The following is a 22,526-nucleotide window of genomic DNA, read 5'->3' on the forward strand; positions in this document are numbered from 1 at the left end:
GGATTCCTCCAATATAAAAAGAAAATAAGTCTCTATGATGACTGTAAAAGCAGGATCTTACATGATCTTAGTATACAGTTTTGATGTATAGATAACAGCATTAAAGGCAAATTGGAAACATCTTTCAATTCAGTGATTCTGCTTAACTGGATGTTTATTACATTAAAACTTACATTGTTAGGAAGAAATGGCAAAATAAACCTTAGTGTGCCCAATATGACATGCATTTAATCTTTAAACCTGTTTTTTTTTTCTTTTACATCTTTCTTTCTTTATATATATATATATATATATATATATATATATATATATATAATTAACTTATATATATCACAGCCTTAATGTTAAATTTAATCACAAGTTAAATTTGATTTGTAAAGTGTGAAAAACTCTTTTCCTGACTAAGGAATAGATTATGCTGAGTTGAGGAAAAAAACAATATGCTGCAATCATCGCCATTGCTTGGTTTCCAAGAAATATGCAGTTTTGTTTGTATGTGCCAAAAGACTTTAAAAATACACATTGGAAAGCCTGTACCTTCTGCTTTACTCTGAATCAAGGGTTAATTCGTCATGTTACAAGCTTGATAAGCTAATACAGTTTGCAAGTAAACCATTTTAAAGGAAAAACATTTAGAGGTTATGCAGTACCACTGAGTTCCTTTCATACCACTTTTGATTCAACATTCTTGCAGTTGTTGGGAGAATACAAGGTCCTTGTACAAGTTTAAAAATGATTAGATAGTACCTTTCATGTTTACATTCCTTATTAAATTATTAATTGCTATCTTTTAAAAAAAGTTTTTTTAAATGCTTAGCAGGTTAATAACAGATTACATAATATTTTAGGTGATCTCAGGACATGACGGCCAACAAACTACATGGGAGGGAGGATTTGCTTAATGTTAGTATGAACACATCTTTATTATATAAAGATTAGCGGTTGTATTGAGTTTGTCATGGAAATCTATTTCATTTACCATGCCTGATAAAAAAAAGCAAGAGACATGATGCTCACTTGTTAGTTGTAAAATTTCAACATGAAAAATCATACCTTTTAATTCTGAATCTTCCTTATGATATTAAGAAGCAAAAATAATAGTAAATACTCAGTTTTTTAGCTGTCCACAATGTTTCATCCAAATCTAGTTTTTGATGTGTCACTTGTGTTAGATGTGTAACCTTTGTGTTGCAGAATTAACAGGTTTGTGTGCATATTTGTATTATTTGGACGGTGAACAAAGAAGCTGAAAAATGCCTGCAAATATGCTGCTAATGGAGGATAGTCTTGGAAATGATTCTATAAAATCTGGTACAGAAAGGTCTTGTTTGATCAGAGTCCTTTGTAATAGACTAACTTTTGAACACAATAAAAAGATTCCAAAATCAGTTGTTGTACTTCCAAGGTTTGTACTGACATGTCAAATAAAAAGGTTGACAAGATATTCAGAGCAAAACATTTGTTATTTCTAAAAACTGCGACATAACAGCAGAAAGATGTAATTTTTTAGAAACACACAGACTATTTTTTCATACATATTAGGAGGTGTTATCTGTTCACATTTTACGGGATGAAACATAAATGCATCACTAATAAAGTGATGCTAACGTGCCTTTTGATATAATGTTTGCCTTCAGCTTCCAGCTCTAAAATAGATGAGATCTCTACCACAGGATCACATACAGAACGCATCCATTTCTAACTCTGTGGAGCATGGCGGATTCTAGAAAAGCTTCTTCCCAAACATGTCTTGTCCATTGACACTCTTATTTGAAGACCTCTGAATTTATTAAATGTGGCAGAGCACATGCAGCCTTGATGAGGGTAAAGTGAGGCAAATCAGTCCCAACAAAGGCAGGAAGAGAAACCAGATAAGTATGATGGCATGGAACTAATCTGAGGTGACCTCTGCCACAGCTGGCTAGATGATGATACACAATCCTGAACATTTAACATCTTTCTAGACTAGTAGTGCCTGTCACAAACAACAAGTCGTCCTTTATCCTCAGGCTAAAATGATATAACACCAAGCTATGTAACAGTGGCAGAGTTTTCTCATACATTCAAATCTGCTGTATTTGTGAAGCATGTGATTCAAGGCAAAGTTGAGTAGATTTCGATAAATACATATCTCGTATTTTTTACATATCACACTGTCAGTGGGAGCTGCCATACCATAAGAATATTTTCTAAACAGTCTCCACTTGTCCTGGAACCTGCTGCAGCTCCTTCCTTCAGTCTACGAAAACCTTTTCCTCCTGATATGACTGCAGCAGAGATCACCCTGTCTCTACGCACCGCGTCCCTCTCACAGGGACGTCCCCGAACCCACATCTCTGGGTCATCGCTGAGTTCGTAGATAGATCCGTCCTCCACGCTGTGCTCCAGAGACTCCAGGGAGGAGTCGGACGCCTCGTCGCCCTGTGCTGTCAGCGGCCGTCCCGGCAGTCCTGACGTAGAGCGCAGCCTGTATTGCAGCAGAACGCCCCGTCCTTTGCCTTTCTCTTCTGCTTTGTAGCAACCGGAAGGTTGCAAGGATTCCAGAGACGAGGTGTCGCTTCGGTCCTCACCTCCGCAGGCAGAGTCTGGTCCATCTCCAACAGAATCCCTCTTGAGCAGATCAGGAGACAGAGTGCTGATGGTTGCCACGAGAAAGTCCACTGGTCCACAGTGAGCATTTAGGGAGATCATTCCCTTTCCTGCAAAAATCATAAATGCATCAGGTGCCTTTCAAAGGAAAAATGCTGGGACAAGGTGGATGTCAATCACATGCTCAATTATTAAATTCTTCGAGCTGAATAATGTAGACTAAAAAAAATTACTTAAACAATGCTTTCCATCATGTCATTAAGTTTACTGAAATTATTTTCCATAATTTTGTGACTGTTGAAGCAATAACTCTACCCATTGCTTGTGGGGGATTTACATATTATTCAATAAACTCACTTGCAAAAAAGTGGCTAGAAGTCGCCTTATTTACTTGTGTGACAAACTAAACAGTGCCAGGCAGTTTTAAAATGTGCTGCAAGCATAAATATTCAGAATGATTTGTGGGTTAGCTGATAATATTTGCACTGATTCCCACAGACACGTGAAAAATGTGAAGTACTACCTCAATAATGGGCAGTGCAGAGTAATTTTCCATCAAAAACAGTCTCTTCCAGTTTCTTTTGGCCTCACAAGATGATGTTCAGCCATACCTGTTATTTTGGGGATGCCCTCCAGTTTTGGAACCGGAAGAGTGATGATTAAGCCTTGGGCTGTGCCCACCCATAACAACCCTTGGCAAATTAGAAGACTTGTCACCCGCATGTTCTTTTGACCTGTAATATAGAAAACATGAAAAATTTATTTTTCCTTGTAATCTATTGTAAGAGAATAACAAACCTGAAATTACAGTATTTAACTCCCTGTTAACTGTGACGAAAAAAGTAAAAATACTTATTCTTGGCCAGTGATGTGTTAGCTTTAAGTGTTATGCATGGTTATAAAAAACTTGGAACTGTTTTCTTGCTGCCAATCCACATTAAAGAGGTCTTTTGTAGAGGACCACACAGCAAACCAGACTCTGTTGCAGACTTTTGTTGTGTTTGAGATCTAGGCACTTTTGAATGGAAAGCTTTGTAGTTGCACTTGCTGCTCTACAGATACTTGTCTCTGGGAACATGTGTCAAACACAACATGACATAACTGACGGTGTTGCTCACAGGGAACCAACTTGCCCTTTTGTTGTTTTTACTCTTCATGCACCAGTGATGATATCACGGTCTGCTGACAATAAAGACATATCATTTTCTTAAAGGATATGAGGACATGAAAGGATTTTAAATTGGCTAGAAACAATCACAGAGAAAGTGGTAAGATATGTTTAAAGTCTACAGTTTACTTTAGATTTCAGTCAAAAGTCTTTTATATAGGCTTTTATGTGGTGATTGTATTGTGCTTTTTATGTAGATCTTACTGTGATTTTCCTGTACAGTGTTTTGGGACTTTGTGTCTGCTCTTTATAAATAAACTTGACTGACTGACTGACTTACTTAATTACTTACAGTGGCCCATAAAGTATGCACTGCCCTTTTATAAGGGCCAAGTTTTTTAGATTTAAAAAGTGAATCCATGACAGAGGTGGGCAATCCAGGTCCAGAAAGAAAAAGCCTGTACAGAGATTAGTTCCAACGGTTTACATTTCCATCTCCACAACATAGATAGGAACTATCTAGAAAACTAGACAAGGTTTTTACTTTCTGGACCTGGATTCTCCACCCCTGCTCCATGATATATCCTTTTCCATCTTTAACGTGAAATGTCATGTCCACTTTAACAAAAAACAAATAAATTTGTTACAATAAATGTAGGACATAAAAATATTTTCCTGACATTGGCTCGTTTGCATCCTTGGAGTTTGGAGAGAGGTTACAAAGGATTCAAAGGATATCACTGTTTCATTTTATTTTTGTCAGAAGAAGGGTACAAAAAAATTAAAAGCATTACAAATATCATGCCACAGTTGCCATGATAAAAGGTTGAGAAAATATGGAACAGAGACATTGCAGACCATGGATATTGCTCCAAAAAGGATGAAGCGGTAAGACAGGAACTGGTTATGGAACAAGCAGCAGATATTTCTGCCAAGTAATGATTGTATTCTATGATCTTATGTTTTCTCCAAATGTTTTTTTTTTTTCAAACAAAAACTGCTATTTTAACTGAGGTTTGTACAAGGGCTGTACAATATCAGAAAATCATGCAATGATGATATCACTGATAAATACTGTGATGATATCACTTGAGATAATCCACATTTTGCTCATATGTCTTATTTGGGTTTGCAGGATATTTAGTGCCTTGTTAACTATTATTTGTTCCATGGGAGCATCTAATTTAGAAAGACTCTATCCAGCAGAGTAAATATCATCTTGGCATGTAAAGTGTGAATTTATGAGATTTGGAATATATTAGCCAACCATTATTGCATTTCAGTCTACTGCATTAATACTGAACACATTGTAGTACAATATATTTATTATATAATATGCAGCCCTGGCATTCTTTGTTTTAAACAAAATTTCAAAATGCAAAAAGAAAATATATTCAAGCATTTAATTTAGGTTTATGATGCTTGTCTGCCAACACAAATGATGTGGAGCAAGGACTGCTCTCAAACTCTGCTGACTTCCTGTATTATTTTAGAATTGGTGATAATGATTCATATTTCTAAATTAAGAAGCTTACGGCATCTTTGAAAGCTCTTTAAATCACAAATTGTCCTCTTCAGGTTGGAGGGGAGTTCCTGCCTCAAGTGGAGGAGTTTAAGTATCTCGGGGTCTTGTTCACGAGTGAGGGAAGAATGGAGCGGGAGATCGACAGACGGATCGGTGCGGCTGCCACAGTAATGGGGGCGCTGTGCCGGTCCGTTGTGGTGAAGAGAGAGCTGAGCTGAAAAGCAAAGCTCTCGATTTACTGGTCTGTCTACGTTCCTACCCTCACCTATGGCCATGAACTTTGGGTCATGACCGAAAGAACGAGATCACGGATACAAGCGGCTGAAATGAGCTTCCTCCGTAGGGTGGCCGGGCACTCCCTTAGAGATAGGGTGAGGAGCTCGGCCATCCAGGAGGGGCTCGGAGTAGAGCCGCTGCTCCTCCACATCGAGAGGAGCCAGTTGAGGTGGCTCGGGCATCTATACCGGATGCCTCCTGGACGCCTTCCTCGGGAGGTGTTCCAGGCACGTCCCACGTCCCAGGAGGCCCAGGGGACGGCCCAGGACACGCTGGAGGGACTATGTCTCTCGGCTGGCCTGGGAACGCCTTGGGCTCCCCCTGGTGGAGCTGGAGGAGGTGTCTGGAGAGAGGGACGTCTGGGCGTCTCTGCTGAGTCTGCTGCTCCCGCGACCCGGTCCCGGATAAGCGGAAGACGACGAGTACGAGTACATTAGAACGCTCTCACACAGATCTCTTTCAGGCTATCCTAAACCTGCCACTATGAACACTAGAAATACAGAAATGATGCAATTTTTTGTAAGAGATAACGTTTAAATTTCTTTTGACAATAGCAATTTGTTGTAGCTGAATCCAGTTCAATTTCTAAACTGGTTTATCATTTACTATGATAGGCCTTTGTTCTGCATGAGTTTGAATAGAAGGTGCTTAAAACAACTAATATGCTCATACAAAATACAAAATTGAAGCAAAAACATAAAAAGAAATAAACAGATTTTCTAAACCACCCAGAATAAAAAATTATCCCATGCTCTGTTCATATGTGAAGAAATGTGTTAACTAAAACTAATAGTTGGGGTTGTTCCTCATTAGAAAGTTATTTTATGTGGCTAAAAAAACAAAAGCTTTAAAATGTGACTTTTTTTTAAATATAACTGGAGCAGTTGTTTGCTGTGTTTTATGAAATTAATAAATCTTATATGGTCTAAAATTTAATCCTATCTTTGGTTGGTTTTAAAAGCTAATACTGATATCTGTTAACATGACAAATGTAACAGAGATATGTTCAGAGTTAACTTTCTAGATTTTGTTAGAGTATGAAAAAAGGAGCAGGTTATATCTTTGGCTGCATTCGTTTTCGCAGCTCTGCAGTAATGACAGCAGAAGATAATTGTGCTCTTTTTATACAAGCACGTTCTTTGCGTCCAGTTAACACAGGTTAAAACAGCATTGTTTGCTGTGGATTTATTTTTGCATTCCTTCTTTGGTTCCTAATGTTTCATCTTCCACTGTGGCCTAGTTATCATAAGGCCACTTACCATAACATCCATGGCAATCTTAATTGAATTACACCAACACTTATTTTGAACACAGCCAAGAGAGTGTTCATTTGCATGTGTAGCTGTACTTACACGCTTGTTCTGTGCCATGCTTTGATTTTGATGCTTTGTACAAAAGGCTCAGTGGTTTCATTAATTTATTTATTTATTAGAATGTGCAGAGATGAATCATCCAAAGCAGAACACAGATGCTGTGTATGCAAGAAAAAGCTGAGCCAGGGCATAGAAATATTTATAAGTATTTAAGTTGAGGCTTTTGGAAGGTGTAAGTATCTGGCAAAAAAAAAAAAAGTTCTTTATTTTAATGTCTCTGCCAAATGATTGTATTGCTTTAGAGTCTATTGGTACTTTGGTTAGGGAGCTTAAGTGAGCGAGTGATCCTCATGAACACCTCCTCTAAAGGTTACCATGAAATCTGAAGTTAAGTCGTAGGATGCGGGGACCCTGCTTTGTCTTTGCAAGAGTGATAAATAGGGATAATGTAAAAGGCACTTGAGATTAAACTGCTACAGCAACCCCTCCAGCAATCTCAAGTCTCCTGTGTTTGCAGCAATGTACACACACTGCAGTGTGTTACGAGGGAGTTGGTATTTTTCTTAAAAATAGTGATGTCTACAAAGATAAATGCCTTCCAATATGTCACTCAGGATATTTTGGCATATTATTTTTCCACCTTAAGGACTGAACTATTAAAAGCAAAAGAGATCAGCAGTTTCTTTAGCCTTTGAAAGTTCCCTCTTGTTTACTGCAGCTGGAATTCCCTGTTGAGTAGAAATCACATTAGAGTAGAGGATTAGGGGGTATATCGTTACAGCACGTCCTAGCATAAGTCAAGGAGAAACCTAGGGGAGCAGAGACCAAGTGATGAGGGAAAACTATCAAAAATTTATGTTCCGTTTCTGTGGTTGTTGGGTGTCGGGGGAGCTTCTTTTCTCCTGTGAGCCCAACAAATCACAACTTAAGTCAAAGATGCCCCTCTCTTCGTGGACCCTGTAGACATGAGCCAAGCAACACTTTTTTTTTAATACCCTGCAACTTTCCCCAGGGCCAAGCCTTAAGGCAGCCACCTTTCCTTACACACACACTGCATATTTCAAGGGAAAGGAGTGGAAAATGACCTTTGGGCCACTTGTTTTTTTCCAGATACCATCATCGTGGAAGTCTGTTCTCCTATAAATCTCTGTTCCACCACTAAAAAGGAAAAAAGACTTTTATCTAAACACAGAGATGTGTTGCTTTGTGCTTTTTCTTTTTTTTAAGAAAATCCTCAGTGTGTTGGATTATTGGTTAAAATTCAATATAAAAAGACAAAATGTTGTGATATCATAATATAAATAGTTTTCTCATGTTAGGTATAGTTTTATAAATGAGCAAAAGAACCCCCGTCCTTAAGGGATTGTACCAAAACATCTGAACTTTCTTGCTTTTCTTTGTATGCTCATGCGTTGATGTTTATCATAGTGCTTTCTTTAAAAAGGCAATAAAATAGACAGTCACAGTTGCTGATGGATATATTTAATCCATCAAGAAGAAATGAACATCAGAATTGATGTGCTCTGTGAGGAATTCTAAATGGACTGCAGTGAGATATAAAAGTGGGTGAGAGGATTTTAAAGCAGATCGGATGAAGAAACTGGGACAGAAAGGAAAGCAAAAAATACTGGGGAATTTCTGGTACATACAAAAAAGAACTTACCTGAAGAAAAATGTATTTTCACAGTAATGCAATGTGTGAAAAAAACAGAGGTACAAATGTAAACTTTAACCTAAAACAACTGCTTTTCTCCAGGTCTCTCCAAATTATATTTGTGTAACCATAGGTCTAGCCAAAAAAAATAATTAATCCCAAAGGTGGCAGCTTAGGATCGCCAGAGTATGCGAAGCATATGTTTGCAAAGTTGTTTTGCTCAAACAACATATTGTCTAAATACCTGACAATACATATCAGTTATTTGTCAAAGGATCTCATTTTGCTACTTTGAAATACTGAAGTAATACATAATTCTTTCAGCATTGATGATGGCGAAAACCTTGAATCTGAACTTGTCTTTTTTTAAATGAAATATTACATATATTTGTTTAAAAGTAAGCAGCTAGAAAACAGCTTCATTTATGAGAGAGTTATACCTAAAGTTAAAGCTTGTCGATATTTTCGGAGCTGTAAGAAGTCCCTTTATCATCTAACAATAAGTGTTATATAAAAATATAAGAATCGTTTTTTTTGGTTTTTTTTTATTGACTATATTGTGACATATTGCCCAAATTAGCTCAGATCCGCATCTGATTGGCTGATCAGTAGAAGATTTATACATTTTGGAATCCATCAAGGTTTTGTTTAGCCTGATCGGAGAGAACTAAAAAAGCTTTTGAGAACAGTTCAACAAATATCTTTGCCTTTGCATTTCTGATTGGATTGTATAATGTGCTACCCTTGTCTATTTGTATGTAAAGTTCTTACAAGACTTTGTTCATTGTTTTCCTCCATATATATTGTCTTTGCTTAGCATCACTTAGAAATTCTCCTGGTGCAACTCTCTTAGCATATAACACCATCGTGTCAGTAATCCAAACTATGAAACCTCCAGACATCTGAAAGGCTGGCCCCAAAGAGACCATTACCACATGCTAATCTCAGAGTGACCTTTGGCAGACAGAACTGTTGTTGTCTACAATACCCAGCCATCTCTCCAGAGAACATGGGGTGGGGAACCACCTGAGAAGAAAAGCAAGCTGGTTGTTTGAAAGTTACATAGTTTACATCTGACCAAATGAGGCACTTTGTCTTCTTGTGTTTTGGTTTTTCTGATACTGGGAGCTGATGGATCAAGGCTGGTTCTGACTCGTTGTTTCACCTTCATTTGTACATTTCTCTCTTAAATTAAAGTAGGTATAGAGCTAAGAACGTAGTGGAGCCTCTTTCTATCTGGATGACAGATTAACTCTTGATAAATTTTAAGGTTTAATTTAGATTATTTTGAACATGTGAAACAATAAAATTTTCTTAGTTTGTAGATTGAAATTAGCATTGTTCATCTTTATTGGGTCAGTCAATAAATATAAGTTTGATTCTTGACTACTGATTAGCTTTTACTGACCATTCATATAATGTTTAATTGAAGTGTTGATTAATCTTTGGGTTAATTCAGAAATCCTCATGTGTCTTTTTTTATATAAAATATATTACACAATGGAAAGTTAGTTATGCGATTGACTGTTTAAGGAACATTAATATGAGGACTTTATGCTCCTGCTCATTATCTTTGCTTATCTTTCACCTTTCACCGTTCTTATTTTAATTATTTTTGGTCTTTGACTTATTTCTTTCACCATGGCTTCGCAAAGGCTTCAAATTAAGAATTTAGACTAATCATTGTCACCAAAGCATAACCTAATAAGCAATTATTAACTCAACAATATGAAAACTTATTAAAAAACAATAACCTCTTTGTTCTGCTGATATATTTTTGCATCCATATACAAACAAAAACAACAAAACAACCCAAGAAAAACTACTATTACTAGAAGTAAGTAGATTGTTTGTTAAAGCATCACACATCTGTGAGGAAATTGTTCAAAAAGAAAAACTATGTGTAAGATATTATGCAACAATAAGTTACATTTGTTCCAGACCTGAGGTAAAACCATGGCTGCATGCATAAAGGGTGGTGATGTGTGGTGTCTGTATACCAGTGCTTTGCAGCATTGAGCGTGTTGAAATGTTGATTTCCTGCAGAAGCTCCAGTGTTTCCGTATGAAAGAGACGGATGGAAGAGCCCTCTGAAAAGGCCATCCACACTCCTCCACCTGCACAGGCCACATGTGTAACGCTGACCATCGGGTCTGGATGGACTTCAAATTTCTGCAAGAAAAAGAGAAATCCAGTTATAAAATACATCTACCCTCATCACTGACAGATGATGATTTTAATAAGAAAGATGCTTAAGCTGAAAGGTTAGATCTCTTGTTAATGCTATCCTAGGATTTTATGCAAAACACATTCTTTACCATTGAAAATACTGGATTTTTACTATTTTAGTGTTTGTGAAAGTAAGGAGTAAGAAGTATGTCAACATCAATGTGTACCCTATGCACATAAAATATGAATAAAACGCCTTGCAAAAGTATCCATACCCTTTAAACTTTTTCATATTTTGTCATGTTATATTCATAAAGTTCAGCTTATTTATGAGGGAACAACACAAATAAATGCCTACCTGTGAAGTGGAAGCAAAATAATACATAGTTTCCAAAATGCTTTTTTAGAAATAAAAAGTGTTATGTATGTGTGTTATGTATTTAGGCCCCTGCCTTTTGTATTGTTCATCTTTGCACATCTGCAAAAGAGCGATTTTTCCCATTCTTTACAGAATAGCTCAGTCAGATTGGATGGCAACAGTATGTGAACCACATTTTTCAATTCTTGCCACACATTTAATTGTATTCATTTGGATTTAGGTTTAAACTTTGGGCCAGTCCAATACAAAAATATGCTTTGATCTGAACCCATTAGTGACATTGTCCTGCTAATAGGTTTTCTTTGAGGATTGCACTGTATTTAGCTTAAAATGATCTTCCCATCAATTTTGACAAGCTTCACTGTCCCTACAAAACAAAAGCAGTTCGCTGCATGATACTACCACTACCAAATGTCATTTTTGGAATGCTGCACATAGCATTTTGCGTGTAAATAAAAAAGAAAATCTATTTGGTCTCATTTGACCAGCACAATTTCAGTTTTTGTATGATGGACTGAACAGTGCTCTTGAGTGAGATGGTCAAAGCTTGGGATATTGCTTTATAACTTAACTTTGCTTCTTCTCCACAACTTTATATAGATTCAAATCAGATATTTCAGATAAAAAAAAAAAGGAAAACAATTTGAAAACCGCTTACAATTGTCCTGCTATTTGTTGTTGGTTAGGACATAAAATGCTATTAATATACACTGAAGCGTGATGCTGTAACGTAACAAAATGAAAAATGGAAGTTCAAGGATGATGAACACTTTTGTAACATACACTTTATATTCACACAAGAAAGATCCTTAATTACTGCAGACCTAGCAAGAGAGCTTTTGATATTTCAACCTTTATTGTAAGTAAGTAAACTCTACATACTTTTAAAGCATTATTTGTTTACCGGTTGTTGATGCTGACTAATGAGGTCAGCAGAGACCACCAAATGACATCAATTTGTTGCTGTAAACTTGCTTTTGCAAATTAGATATAAATGTCCCTTCTAATTTTGTAATTTACAGAGCCCCAGATGCACAGAGAATGTTTGTTTTTTTTCTTTGCATAATTCTACCGGCGTCTATCTTTTAAAGAGCACAATGTAGCGAGAGTTTCAGGCAGAGTCTTAATGAGTTGTTTGAAATAAATGCAATGAGCCTTATCGTGGCAACACATGCATCCCCTGCGGTCCTTGGCGTGACAAGGGGTGGTTTGGGCATAATCTTGGAACCCATATCACCATCAATACACAAGTTGCATAAAACTGGGCAATTACTCAGTTTTTTAGGGGGGGGCTGAGTGAAAATGAGAATGTACCACCCACCCCAACCCAAGTGCACTGGCAGACAGGGATTACCACCTGTTTGTGCGCCCTTGCCAGTAGGCCCTCCTTTGTTTGAAATTAGGGAAAAGAAGCCTTTGATGTTTTTTCTCTTTTAATTGATGCCCCAGCAGTGGGTGCCTTCTATAGCTGGCAGACTAACACATAATGTATCTCTGTGCTTTTGCAGTAATCAAAAAGTTAAATATTTATAATTAGAAGGCACATTTTACCCTCAGTAACCCACTTTAAATCAAACAGGCCAAGCTTGCACAAAAACACAATGTTCATAGTCTCATCTTTCTATATGTTGCACAACATAATTATCACATTAACCGTTAGCAAGCATGGTGGAGCTAACAGGCGCTTTCAGCTCGTCAATCGCTGACATACTGTGGTTGCAGATTGCCATCTTGCCAACCATATGTCTGAAACCACCTGGAGGGTATTCTGGTAAGCTAACAACAATATATCACAGGAGACTAAAAGAGTACAGAAAAGAAAATCGCATAAGAGTTTATTTAAAAGCATGTCTTTAATATTTCTAGTAAAGTAATATATTCATTTAATATGACTTTACACTGCATAGCTGAATTCCCTAAATATTTCATGATATATAGACACTGTGGACCAAATGCGCTGAATGCCCACTGAGCTGTGTCATATACAGGGATAAGTACAAGTCACAATGTTGCCCCCAACCAACAATCTGGTATTAGTCTACTGAATCTGGCAAGATGAGGTAGTCAGTGAAGCTTGACAGTAGTAATGTGCCCTTTTCCACTCAGCTTGGCAATGTCACACTAACGGCAACATCCCTCCTATAGTCCACTTCCAGTGGTGGAAAATAACAGCAGAGCCAGAGTTGCAAACATTACAGCTGGTCTAAACAGCTCATTAGTCCTTCATTACACCAGGCGACAACGTGTCTTTGTCCTTTGCCATGAGTAGAGTCCACAACTCCACTGTGAGGATGAGGGAGTGGACAGGACAGCTGAGTGATAGATGAAACCAAGAGGAGCAGAAAATAATAAGGTGGACAGAAAAGACCGATTTCTTCCAGTAAGTACTGAACCTGGAAGCATTATGCATGTCCTTTTACATTAAGGAATGGTAGAATCTGAGTGAGAGAGACCTCTTTTGTTAGCAGAGCCATTTAACACATAGACTGAGCTATAAAAAGTGAAAGTGTCTGTGCTGTCAGCAGATTCAATCAACCCCTACTGTTTGACTAAATTATGGATAAAAATGTACTTGATTGGTTAAGATTTCCTTAGTTTTCTCCCTAATTAACCTGTTTCAAATTCAGATTTTCATTCTAAATTCCTGCTGATATTTAGCCCTTTTATATGCTCTGATTCAAAGATAAATTGGGTTTATAGTAAATGTTTTGCTATTTCACCCACACTTTGAGGCTTCTGTGAAACTCTTAAAAACCTATTCAAAAGTGGCACAGTTTGCTTAAATGTGGTCCTTGGTGGAGAGAGTGGTTCAGAGCATGGCTGTAATAAGATTTGCAAAAAGAAACAAAAATAATGAGCTGGTGCAACAAAATGGCCCACTGAGACATTTTTTTTTTCTTTGCCACTTTGCTTTCAGTCCTCACCTCTATTCTTTAAGAAATATGCAGAAGGGAATCAATCCAATCAATTGTTAAAAAAAAGATAAACACAAATTCAGTTTTTTCCTTGTAGTTGCCAATAAAAATACTGGCCCTCAATAGAATAGACAGAGATTTTTTTGAAAGAAATTTAAAAATATTGAAAATGTCCTTAGAGACAAATACAACTATCCTAGAGATGCACTAATCTGATCGGTTTTGTAAATTATTTTCAGTCTGTTTTTGGTATAGCTTTAACTATAACAGAAGAACATACAGAAACAACAGTTAAACTGTTTTTCGCCTTACTGCTGTAAAAATATACGGTGGCGCAGTTGGTAGCACTGTTGCCTTGCAGCAAGAAGGTCCTTGGTTCGATTCCCGACCGGGGCTCTTTCTGCATGGAGTGTGCATGTTCTCCCCGTGCATGTGTGGGTTCTCACCAGGTACTCCGGCTTCCTCCCACAGTCCAAAGACATGCCTAATTGGTCATTCTAAATTGCCCTTAGGTGTATGAATGAGTGTGTGCATGGTTGTTTGTGTGTTGCCCTGCAATGGACTGGCAACCTGTCCAGGATGTACCCTGCCTCTCGCCCATAGACTGCTGGAGATAGGCACCAGCTCCCCCGCGACCCACTATGGAATAAGCGGTAGAAAATGACTGACTGCTGTAAAAAGTTATAATTTTTTTCATATTTAGAGTAGAGGTGAAGTCTGACACAGGAGCTGCTGTACATTTTTCTTTATTTTTAAGGAACTTACTAATACTAAAAATACCTTTGGGTCCTCTTCCTGCAATGACAACTTCCACAAAGAAGAGTGTAGTATATATTTCTCATTACATCTCTTCTACCGAGACAAAGAGGAGGGTACTCTTTGCAAAATCTCCCTTACAAAATGTGGCAGCATTAATCAGATCAGACACATTTTAGGTGATAAAATATATATTCACAATATATAGGGGAACGGTGCATCAGTCAGTCAATAGGAGGTTCTAGACTAAATTGAAATGATCTATATTTGAACATAACCAAAAGCTAATGAATGCAATGGTAGATGTTTTGTGCTTCTCTGACCTATCTTAAAGACAAGTATTCAAAAGGCAAATTCTATCCAAGGAGAAACATTTTATGTTGGTTAAATTACCTGGAAGCTTTACATTTTTAGGGTGACAAGATGAATGGCCAAGGCTACTTGATGGCTCTGTTGTAGCCATTAACGTGTTGGCTTTTTCTCAGTGAAAATAAAGATTGTTTCACAGATTTGGTCCATAAGGATGAACTGGGAACCAATGGATTTCGTATCTTCTTTTTGCAGATGACGTGGTCCTGCTGGCCCCCTCTAGCCAAGACCTACAGCATGCACTGGGGCGGTTCGCAGCCGAGTGTGAAGCGGCTGGGAGACCATGGTTCTCGACCGGAAAAGGCGGAAAAGGGAAAAGGGTGGCTTGTCCTGTTCATGTTGGAGGGGCGTTCCTGCCTCAAGTGGAGGAGTTTAAGTATCTTGTTCATGAGTGAGGGAAGAATGGAGCGGGAGATCAACAGAGGGATCGGTGCGGCTGCCACAGAAATGGGGGCACTGTGGCGGTTCGTTGCGGTGAAGAGAGAACTGAGCCAAAAAGCGAAGCTCTCGATTTACCGGTCGGTCTACGTTCCTACCCTCACCTATGGCTATGAACTTTGGGTCATGACCGAAAGAACAAAATCCTGGATACAAGCGGCTGAAATGAGCTTCCTCCGTAGGGTGGCCAGGCACTCCCTTAGAGATAGGGTGAGGAGCTCAGCCATCCAGGAGGGGCTCGGAGTAGAGCCGCTGCTCCTCCACATCGAGAGGAGCCAGTTGAGGTGGCACGGGCATCTATACTGGTTGCCTCCTGGACGCCTTCCTCGGGAGGTGTTCCAGGCACGTCCCACCGGGAGGAGGCCCAGGGGACGGCCCGGGACGCTGGAGGGACTATGTCTCTCGGCTGGCCTGGGAACGCCTTGGTCCCGGATAAAGCGGAAGACGAAGAGTACGAGAACGAGGATGAACTGGTTAATGAACCTGTTGTTTTAGCACCAGGGACTTAATTTACTAAAACATTTCTTGATAGCTGAAGATGTCATAATCACCTTGTTACAAACAAAAATTATATTGGTGGGAGAACCTAAATATGCACCACAGAGGTATAGTTGTTGAAAAAAGATTTCTGTATAGAAGACGTGACAGCTCAAAATCAATTCCTACAGCAAACATTTTTTTTCCTCTTCCTTCAGAAATTTGGTAATATTGAGGTTATCTGTGCATAATTTTCATTTACCCATGTAGTTGAGAGACAATGTAATAAAATAATACAAACAACTTCGTTAGTGCTGTGATGATCCTTTGGTGTTCTGCTGGTGCCAATTTAGACACCACAGAAACAGTCCTGTTTTTCCAGAAACATTAAAGGTTATTTTTAAATAAGGTTGTGCCGCTAAGGGACTGACTATGAAGATTTAGGATTCCTGACTCATAACAAGCTGCTTGACTGCATAAAATGGAAAAGGGCATGGTGTCCAGTAAAGTCCTGAAAAAACAATTTAAAAGTACAGCACATTTTACAAAACAATTACCGTCCATGTGGGAAAACAACATAACCAAGAAAAGTGACTGTGTGCTAACGATCCTTTAGATATACACCAAATGCTGTCTCTTCCTGGAGGTGCAAAATAATGCTTAAGATTCTTTACACGGACAGCGGCTCCTGTGCAACTCGCACCCTTGGGTCCACATTAGTGAGTAAGACAAGGTTAGCAAAGAGGTAACCAGATCTAACCTGCAAGGCTCTCTGGGAGATACCCTGAACCAGAACTGTGCCTTCATTGCATGGCCATTCAGCTGCTTAAGCATTTGTCTCTGGAGGACAGGGGAAGGGAAGAAGAGGTGATGAACAAACTGAGACATTCCAAGCTCAGCTCTTTCCTGATAATGTGGATCCTGAAGCAAGCTTGGTGAACAGCTGTCCTTTTAGGGAAAGTCCAGATTTTTCAACTTCAACTTCTCCTCATTTGTTGCAGCTTATAGCCATGGTAATGAGTAATTACACCATGTTGGAATTTGAAGGGTTTCAAAATCAGGACGTATTATAAAGTCATGGCTATTACCGAGTCCTAAAATTAGGAAAATGCAACCTCAGATAAGCAAACAACACATGGTGTATTACACTGTCATTAATTATTTAACGAAAACTGCTGTGAGAAAAAAACAATTATGCACTACATGCACTAATGTATTGGAGTGCAACATTTTACAAGCAATAATCTTTACTAACTGTGTTCTGTAACCCTGTATTTGTCTCTATCACCAATGTGTGAGCACTCTGTATAATACACTCCAATACCAGACCTTGATTCATTTATTTGCATAGGCCAATAACTTTGATGTTTCGCAAATCTTATGTTACCCGATTTCCCTTTTAAGCTTCTGGTTTTTGACAAACCATCAGGCAATCTGTAAGATGGCGGAGTTCACGTGATTTAATGACTGCAAGGACTCTGGTTGCACAGAAAGCCCCAAAACAATTTTTAAGGTAGGTTTATTTTTAAATGCCAATCACAGTGCTATGAATTACTATTTTACAAACTTTTTGCAAGCCATGAGGGTTTCATGTGGAAACAAATCTGCAGATCTATTCAACGTCGTTGTATTTAAAACACAGAAGGCTTTCAATTGTCTACCTATGCAAACATTCATGCCTATTCAGTCTGTCTGAAATTATTTTTACAATTTTACATGCTATCTAAAGCCTAAAGTAAGGAAAGTCACTTTTATTGTGTGACCTTGCATAGCAAAGTGGGGCTTCAGACTTTGGGAAAACTCGTCTTGAATAACCTTGTATTGTTTTGAACATTTTCCACATTTCTAAAAAAATGTTCTCAGGATGGAAGAATGGACAGTTGATTGCTGGGAAACAGCCTTGTAAACATTGTTGGTTGATAGGCAGTAAGAATTACTTCTCTGATTCTTGCTGATGCCTTACCTACATAGCATTTCGTTAGCATAAACCTAAGTACTCCAAACCAATAACCTGACTAAACTGTGGTTTGATCAAGCTGCTCATATATGTTGATGCATTGTTTTTTTTTTTTTGTGTTTGTTTGTTTGAGGATGTTTTATTTAACTGATCTAGTTATGAATACAGGATTTTTATGCTCAAACCCTATAAACTTCTTGCAAAATCAAAGACAGATAAGAATGCATCAACTCAATAGGAGGGTCCAAGGGGATCCAGAACCACATCTAAATCACCGCGTTTAGGGGCTGTTTTCATGATTTAGCAATAAGAAAGATCCTGGGAAAAAATCCATTGCTGAGCAAATGTGACAGGAATAAAACAATTCTGCAAAGAAGAGAGAGCCACAACTCCTCTACAGCAACATACATGACTTATTGCTAGTTGTTCAAATCTGTGATGGCGGTCAATGCCACAAGGGGTGGCACAGACAGGTATTTGGTAAAATTCCCTTTTTTGGCTTTTTTTTAAAAAACATCAGACTTGGTTGGTTTGATAACTTTCCATTATTAAATGAAATCCTTTGAAAACTAGAGGTTTTATTTACTCAGGTTATCTTCAATTTAACATTTCTTTGATGATTTGAAATATTTAGGTGAAACAATAAAGCAAAAGCAGAAGAAATCTAAAAGCGAGCAAATAGGTTTTCACTGCACTGTATGAGGGTCGATACTGATTACATTTAATTTCCCATTGTGCATTGCTTTATATTTGCACAGAGACACAGGGTCAGATATAACCAGACAGACATTTGTTTAGTGGTTGAGTGAAGTTCTGCGAAATAATCTCTACAAGCTTGCCGCACACCGTTTAAGATGAGTTTGAGATTTACTGTTTTGTTTATATTCTGAAAGATCTGAGAAAGTAGCTTTAGTACAAGCCAACTGAATAAATCATCACATCTGGCCGTATGTAGTTATAGAAAAACAACTGGTAATGCAGGGGGAGGTTTGGAGGCTGAGGGAGAGACCCAGATGAAACAGCAACGCAGTGAGCTAAAGGAAGCCTGGATATATGAATTCATTTGTGCATAAGAAGTGTGTTAATTGTGTAGGGTAAACTGAGATCTAGCGCAGCAGGCCAATTCCTGGCTGAAATAACTCGAGGCTCTAATAAACTAGACATAGACTCAGCATAAAACTTAAGAAACAAATGAGTAGTAATTATCTAGTTGACTTGTAATAATGTGGTCTGCTTGTTTGATAAATTTTGATATTAATAAAACCTAAAACTTCAACTTTTCCAGAGATTATAAATTTAATGCATATTCTTTTTTTTTCCCCATGTAAACCTCAACCTACTGATGAAACTATGTGCAATCACACCTGGGAGCTATAATTAAATGGTAACGGCTTTCGGTTTGGTATCTGAGTACCATATTTACCTTGCCCAGAAGAATTTTGTTTTATGTCATTCATTATTGTGTACCACAGCGAGAAAACTCACCCTGCTCTTCACCTTTAATGACATATCAAAAAGAGAGAACACCTCGGAGGATAACTGCACGAAAATGGAAAAAATGACAGACACAACCGCCAGTTTGACTTTTAGAAAATAATAGTGCACAGTACTGTATCATCACTCACAGCTCTTGAAGTATAGCTTATTTGTGTATGAGAGCTTCGACACATTTTTATGAATCTACAAGAGGGCCTGCTTCGTTGTCCATGTAGTGGCTCCAGTGGTAGTAAATCTTGATGACATATCAGATTAGATTGTTGGCTCTCAAAGGTTGTTTTCATAAATCTTCCTTGAAATTAAAGGAGAAAATTCCCTCAAATGCTGCACAAAGATAACATAAATAATATGTAAAGAGAACACAATGTCTTACAGGTTCTCAAAAGCCATAGCAATATTTTAGTAAGAAAATGACAGAATTCTGTTGACAAAATAATATAAGGATTGATAGAAAAACCAATTCCTTTACATACTTTCCAAGTAGTGTTTCTGAATTGCTTCCAGTATACAGCATGTTTTTACAGTTTGGCAATAAAATGTAATACAAAATGAGTAGTGTATGTTGTTGAGAAGTCAATTCAAATCTACATTTCTGGCAATTTCCTAGCATTAAAAGCTTATGCAACATTATATAGTATGCTGCAGCTAAAATGCCTGCCCTGTTGATTCATATATGAATCTCTGCTTGCTCTTTTATCTTCGTATCTGTATGTTTGTAAGATCTTTGTTCACTAAATGTTTACAAATGTCTGTTTCCAGAGTCCTGATTAGGAACAAAAGCTATTTGAAAGATCCATAGCGTTTTCCTGGACTAATGCACAATCAGATCAGATCCGGTTACACAGGGACAATCTATAGTGCTATGAAAAAGTATTTTTTTGCTTTTTCATGGAGCAAATAACAGTATCAGACAAAGATGAGCTGGGTAAATACAAAATGTAGTTTTCAAATGATGATTTCGATTATTACAAGAAATAAAGTGAAAAAAACAACATGGTCCTAGGTAAAAAAAACAACAAAAAAACCAATTGTCCCCTAAATCTAACAACAGGTTGGGCTACCCTGGGCAGCAATAACAGCCAAGCTTTTGCAATTACTGGCAAAACATTTTAGCTAACTTGTTTTTGCAGAATTGCTTTAATATAGCTATATTGAAGGATTTCCAACCATGAATATCCTTTTTAAGGCCTTACTACAGTATCTCAATTGGAATTTAAGTGTGGACTTTGACTAGACCGCTCCAAAACTCAAATATATTAGCCATTTAGAGGTGTACTTGCTGATCTGACTTGATGGTCAAATCCTTGAGTTCAAGGTCACAAAGTGATGGCCAGACATTCTTGTTCAGGAGAGCAGAATTGATGGTTCCATCAATTATGTTGGGATAAATAGCGAGATTTAACAAAACAAACTTTCTCAAAATGCTATTTTTGTCTCATCGGTTCATATAATATTCAGTGAAAAGCCTAAGGAATCATTTACATCGTTTTGGAAAAATATGAAAGGAGCCTTTGTGGTTTCACCTTGGAACTAGCCTATGGATGCCATCTTTGCCAAATTTAAGTGGAGGCAGGTGAGCACTGCAGGGCTTCAGATATTGTTCGATATTCTGTAGTGACCTAAGTGAGTCATTTATGTTTTATCGGGGTAATTTTGGTATGTCGGCTACTCCTATGAGGTTCACCACTGTTCCATGTTTTTCCATATGTCAGCAATGACTCACCATGGCTTGTTGTAGTTCCAAAGCATTAGAAATGGCTTTATAAACCTTTCCAGACAGATGTCATTGACTTTGTTTGGTACTGGCTTGAGTTGTTGCTTTTTTCGAGATCTTATAGTCTACTTCTTGTGGTCAAACAGGTTCTATTTTATTGTTCTACAGCTACAGTGGTAATGTGTGATATTGAACTTTTTATTGTTTTCTAAAACAATTGTAAATAAACCTCTTTTCATGATAGATTTAATAAGGGTGGGGGTGGACAACACTAAGTCCTTTGCAAAGTAGGAAAGTTCTTAAGATATTGTAATTTATTTGTGAGTGATTTGTTGCTTTTGTGATCAGGTCTCTATTGAAGAAAGGATGTAATCTCAAACAATCCTTTACCCGCATACTGAATTATACAATAATGTAGGGGTTTACCTGAGTTGTAAGGGTAGACATTTTCATGACTGTGACAGAGTTCCCACAGCTTGCCCACACAGATTCATCCAGCACCAGCAAAGTACAAACCGGCTCCACTCCCAGGCTTACACATCTTGAAGACTCGGGGTCCCAAAGATCATCTGGAATAACAAATAACCAATTTTAGGTCAAAGATGAAGACAAAAGTTATAAAAAAAATCACGTTTCCTTTTTACAAAGCTAGCTTTTAGACTATAAAAACATGCAATTTACAGTAACAGTGTCATTTGGATTGAGATAATTGTATCTAACTACTAGTACCAATGAGCAAACTTGTTAATGAAACATTTAGCTATTTAAATTTGTTTAGGTAAAGCATCGGTGAAGAGGGTGCAGTGGAGCTTTTTTTTTCTATTCCTTTTCAACAAAGAGTGATGTGGTTGAATATTAGCTACTGGTTGAATAAAACTGTGGTCTTCTATTTGAATAAAAAAGCGACACTGTAAATCATCACACACTGTGCAGAACAACATTTGCTTTCTCACCACCCACATACTAAAAAGTCTCAAGTACACTTTAATGCACTCTCTGACTGTGATATCGCCAGCTCCTGTCCCTGTTTAAAAGAAACCTCAATTCTCAATGTCTCATCAGATCCTTTTGCCTTATTGGTGTGAAAATGAAGCAGACTTTTTTCTTGGAGTCCTAATCACAAGGGCAGACCTTGCAGGTAACACAAAAGGCCATTTTAAAGTGAATTACGCAAGCCTTTCCGTTTGCTGTACGTTAATGAAGAAAAATTAAAGAAGGGGGTGCATTCAACCATTTAATTAACATTTTCAGTTGTTTATTTCTGCCTTTCATAGAAGAATAGCTTCACAATACCTTCTGACGTCCACAGGTTAATTGTTTGGCATGTTCTAAAGGTCATTTTCTCACCTTTTCAAAATTCACACTTTCAAATGTCTCTGTGATCCAGTGT

General features: G+C 37.8%; 1 protein-coding gene across 8 annotated transcripts in view; it reads right to left on the reverse strand.

The window, feature by feature from the left end:
• Positions 1-1,385: 1,385 nt before the first annotated feature.
• The window catches only part of arhgef10la (Rho guanine nucleotide exchange factor (GEF) 10-like a), a 170,397-nt gene continuing 149,256 nt past the window's right edge, over positions 1,386-22,526 (reverse strand). For all 8 annotated transcript variants that reach the window (XM_047347199.1, XM_047347197.1, XM_047347193.1 and 5 more), the window contains 4 exons: positions 21,563-21,705; positions 10,466-10,637; positions 3,201-3,323; positions 1,386-2,699 (listed from right to left, as the gene is read on the reverse strand). In XM_047347199.1, the coding sequence (XP_047203155.1) occupies positions 2,149-2,699; positions 3,201-3,323; positions 10,466-10,637; positions 21,563-21,705 (989 nt within the window). In that variant the 3' untranslated portion in view covers positions 1,386-2,148. The remainder of the gene's footprint in view (positions 2,700-3,200; positions 3,324-10,465; positions 10,638-21,562; positions 21,706-22,526) is intronic.

This window comes from Girardinichthys multiradiatus, chromosome 20 (genome assembly GCF_021462225.1).
Source record: "Girardinichthys multiradiatus isolate DD_20200921_A chromosome 20, DD_fGirMul_XY1, whole genome shotgun sequence".
Taxonomy (NCBI): domain Eukaryota; kingdom Metazoa; phylum Chordata; class Actinopteri; order Cyprinodontiformes; family Goodeidae; genus Girardinichthys; species Girardinichthys multiradiatus.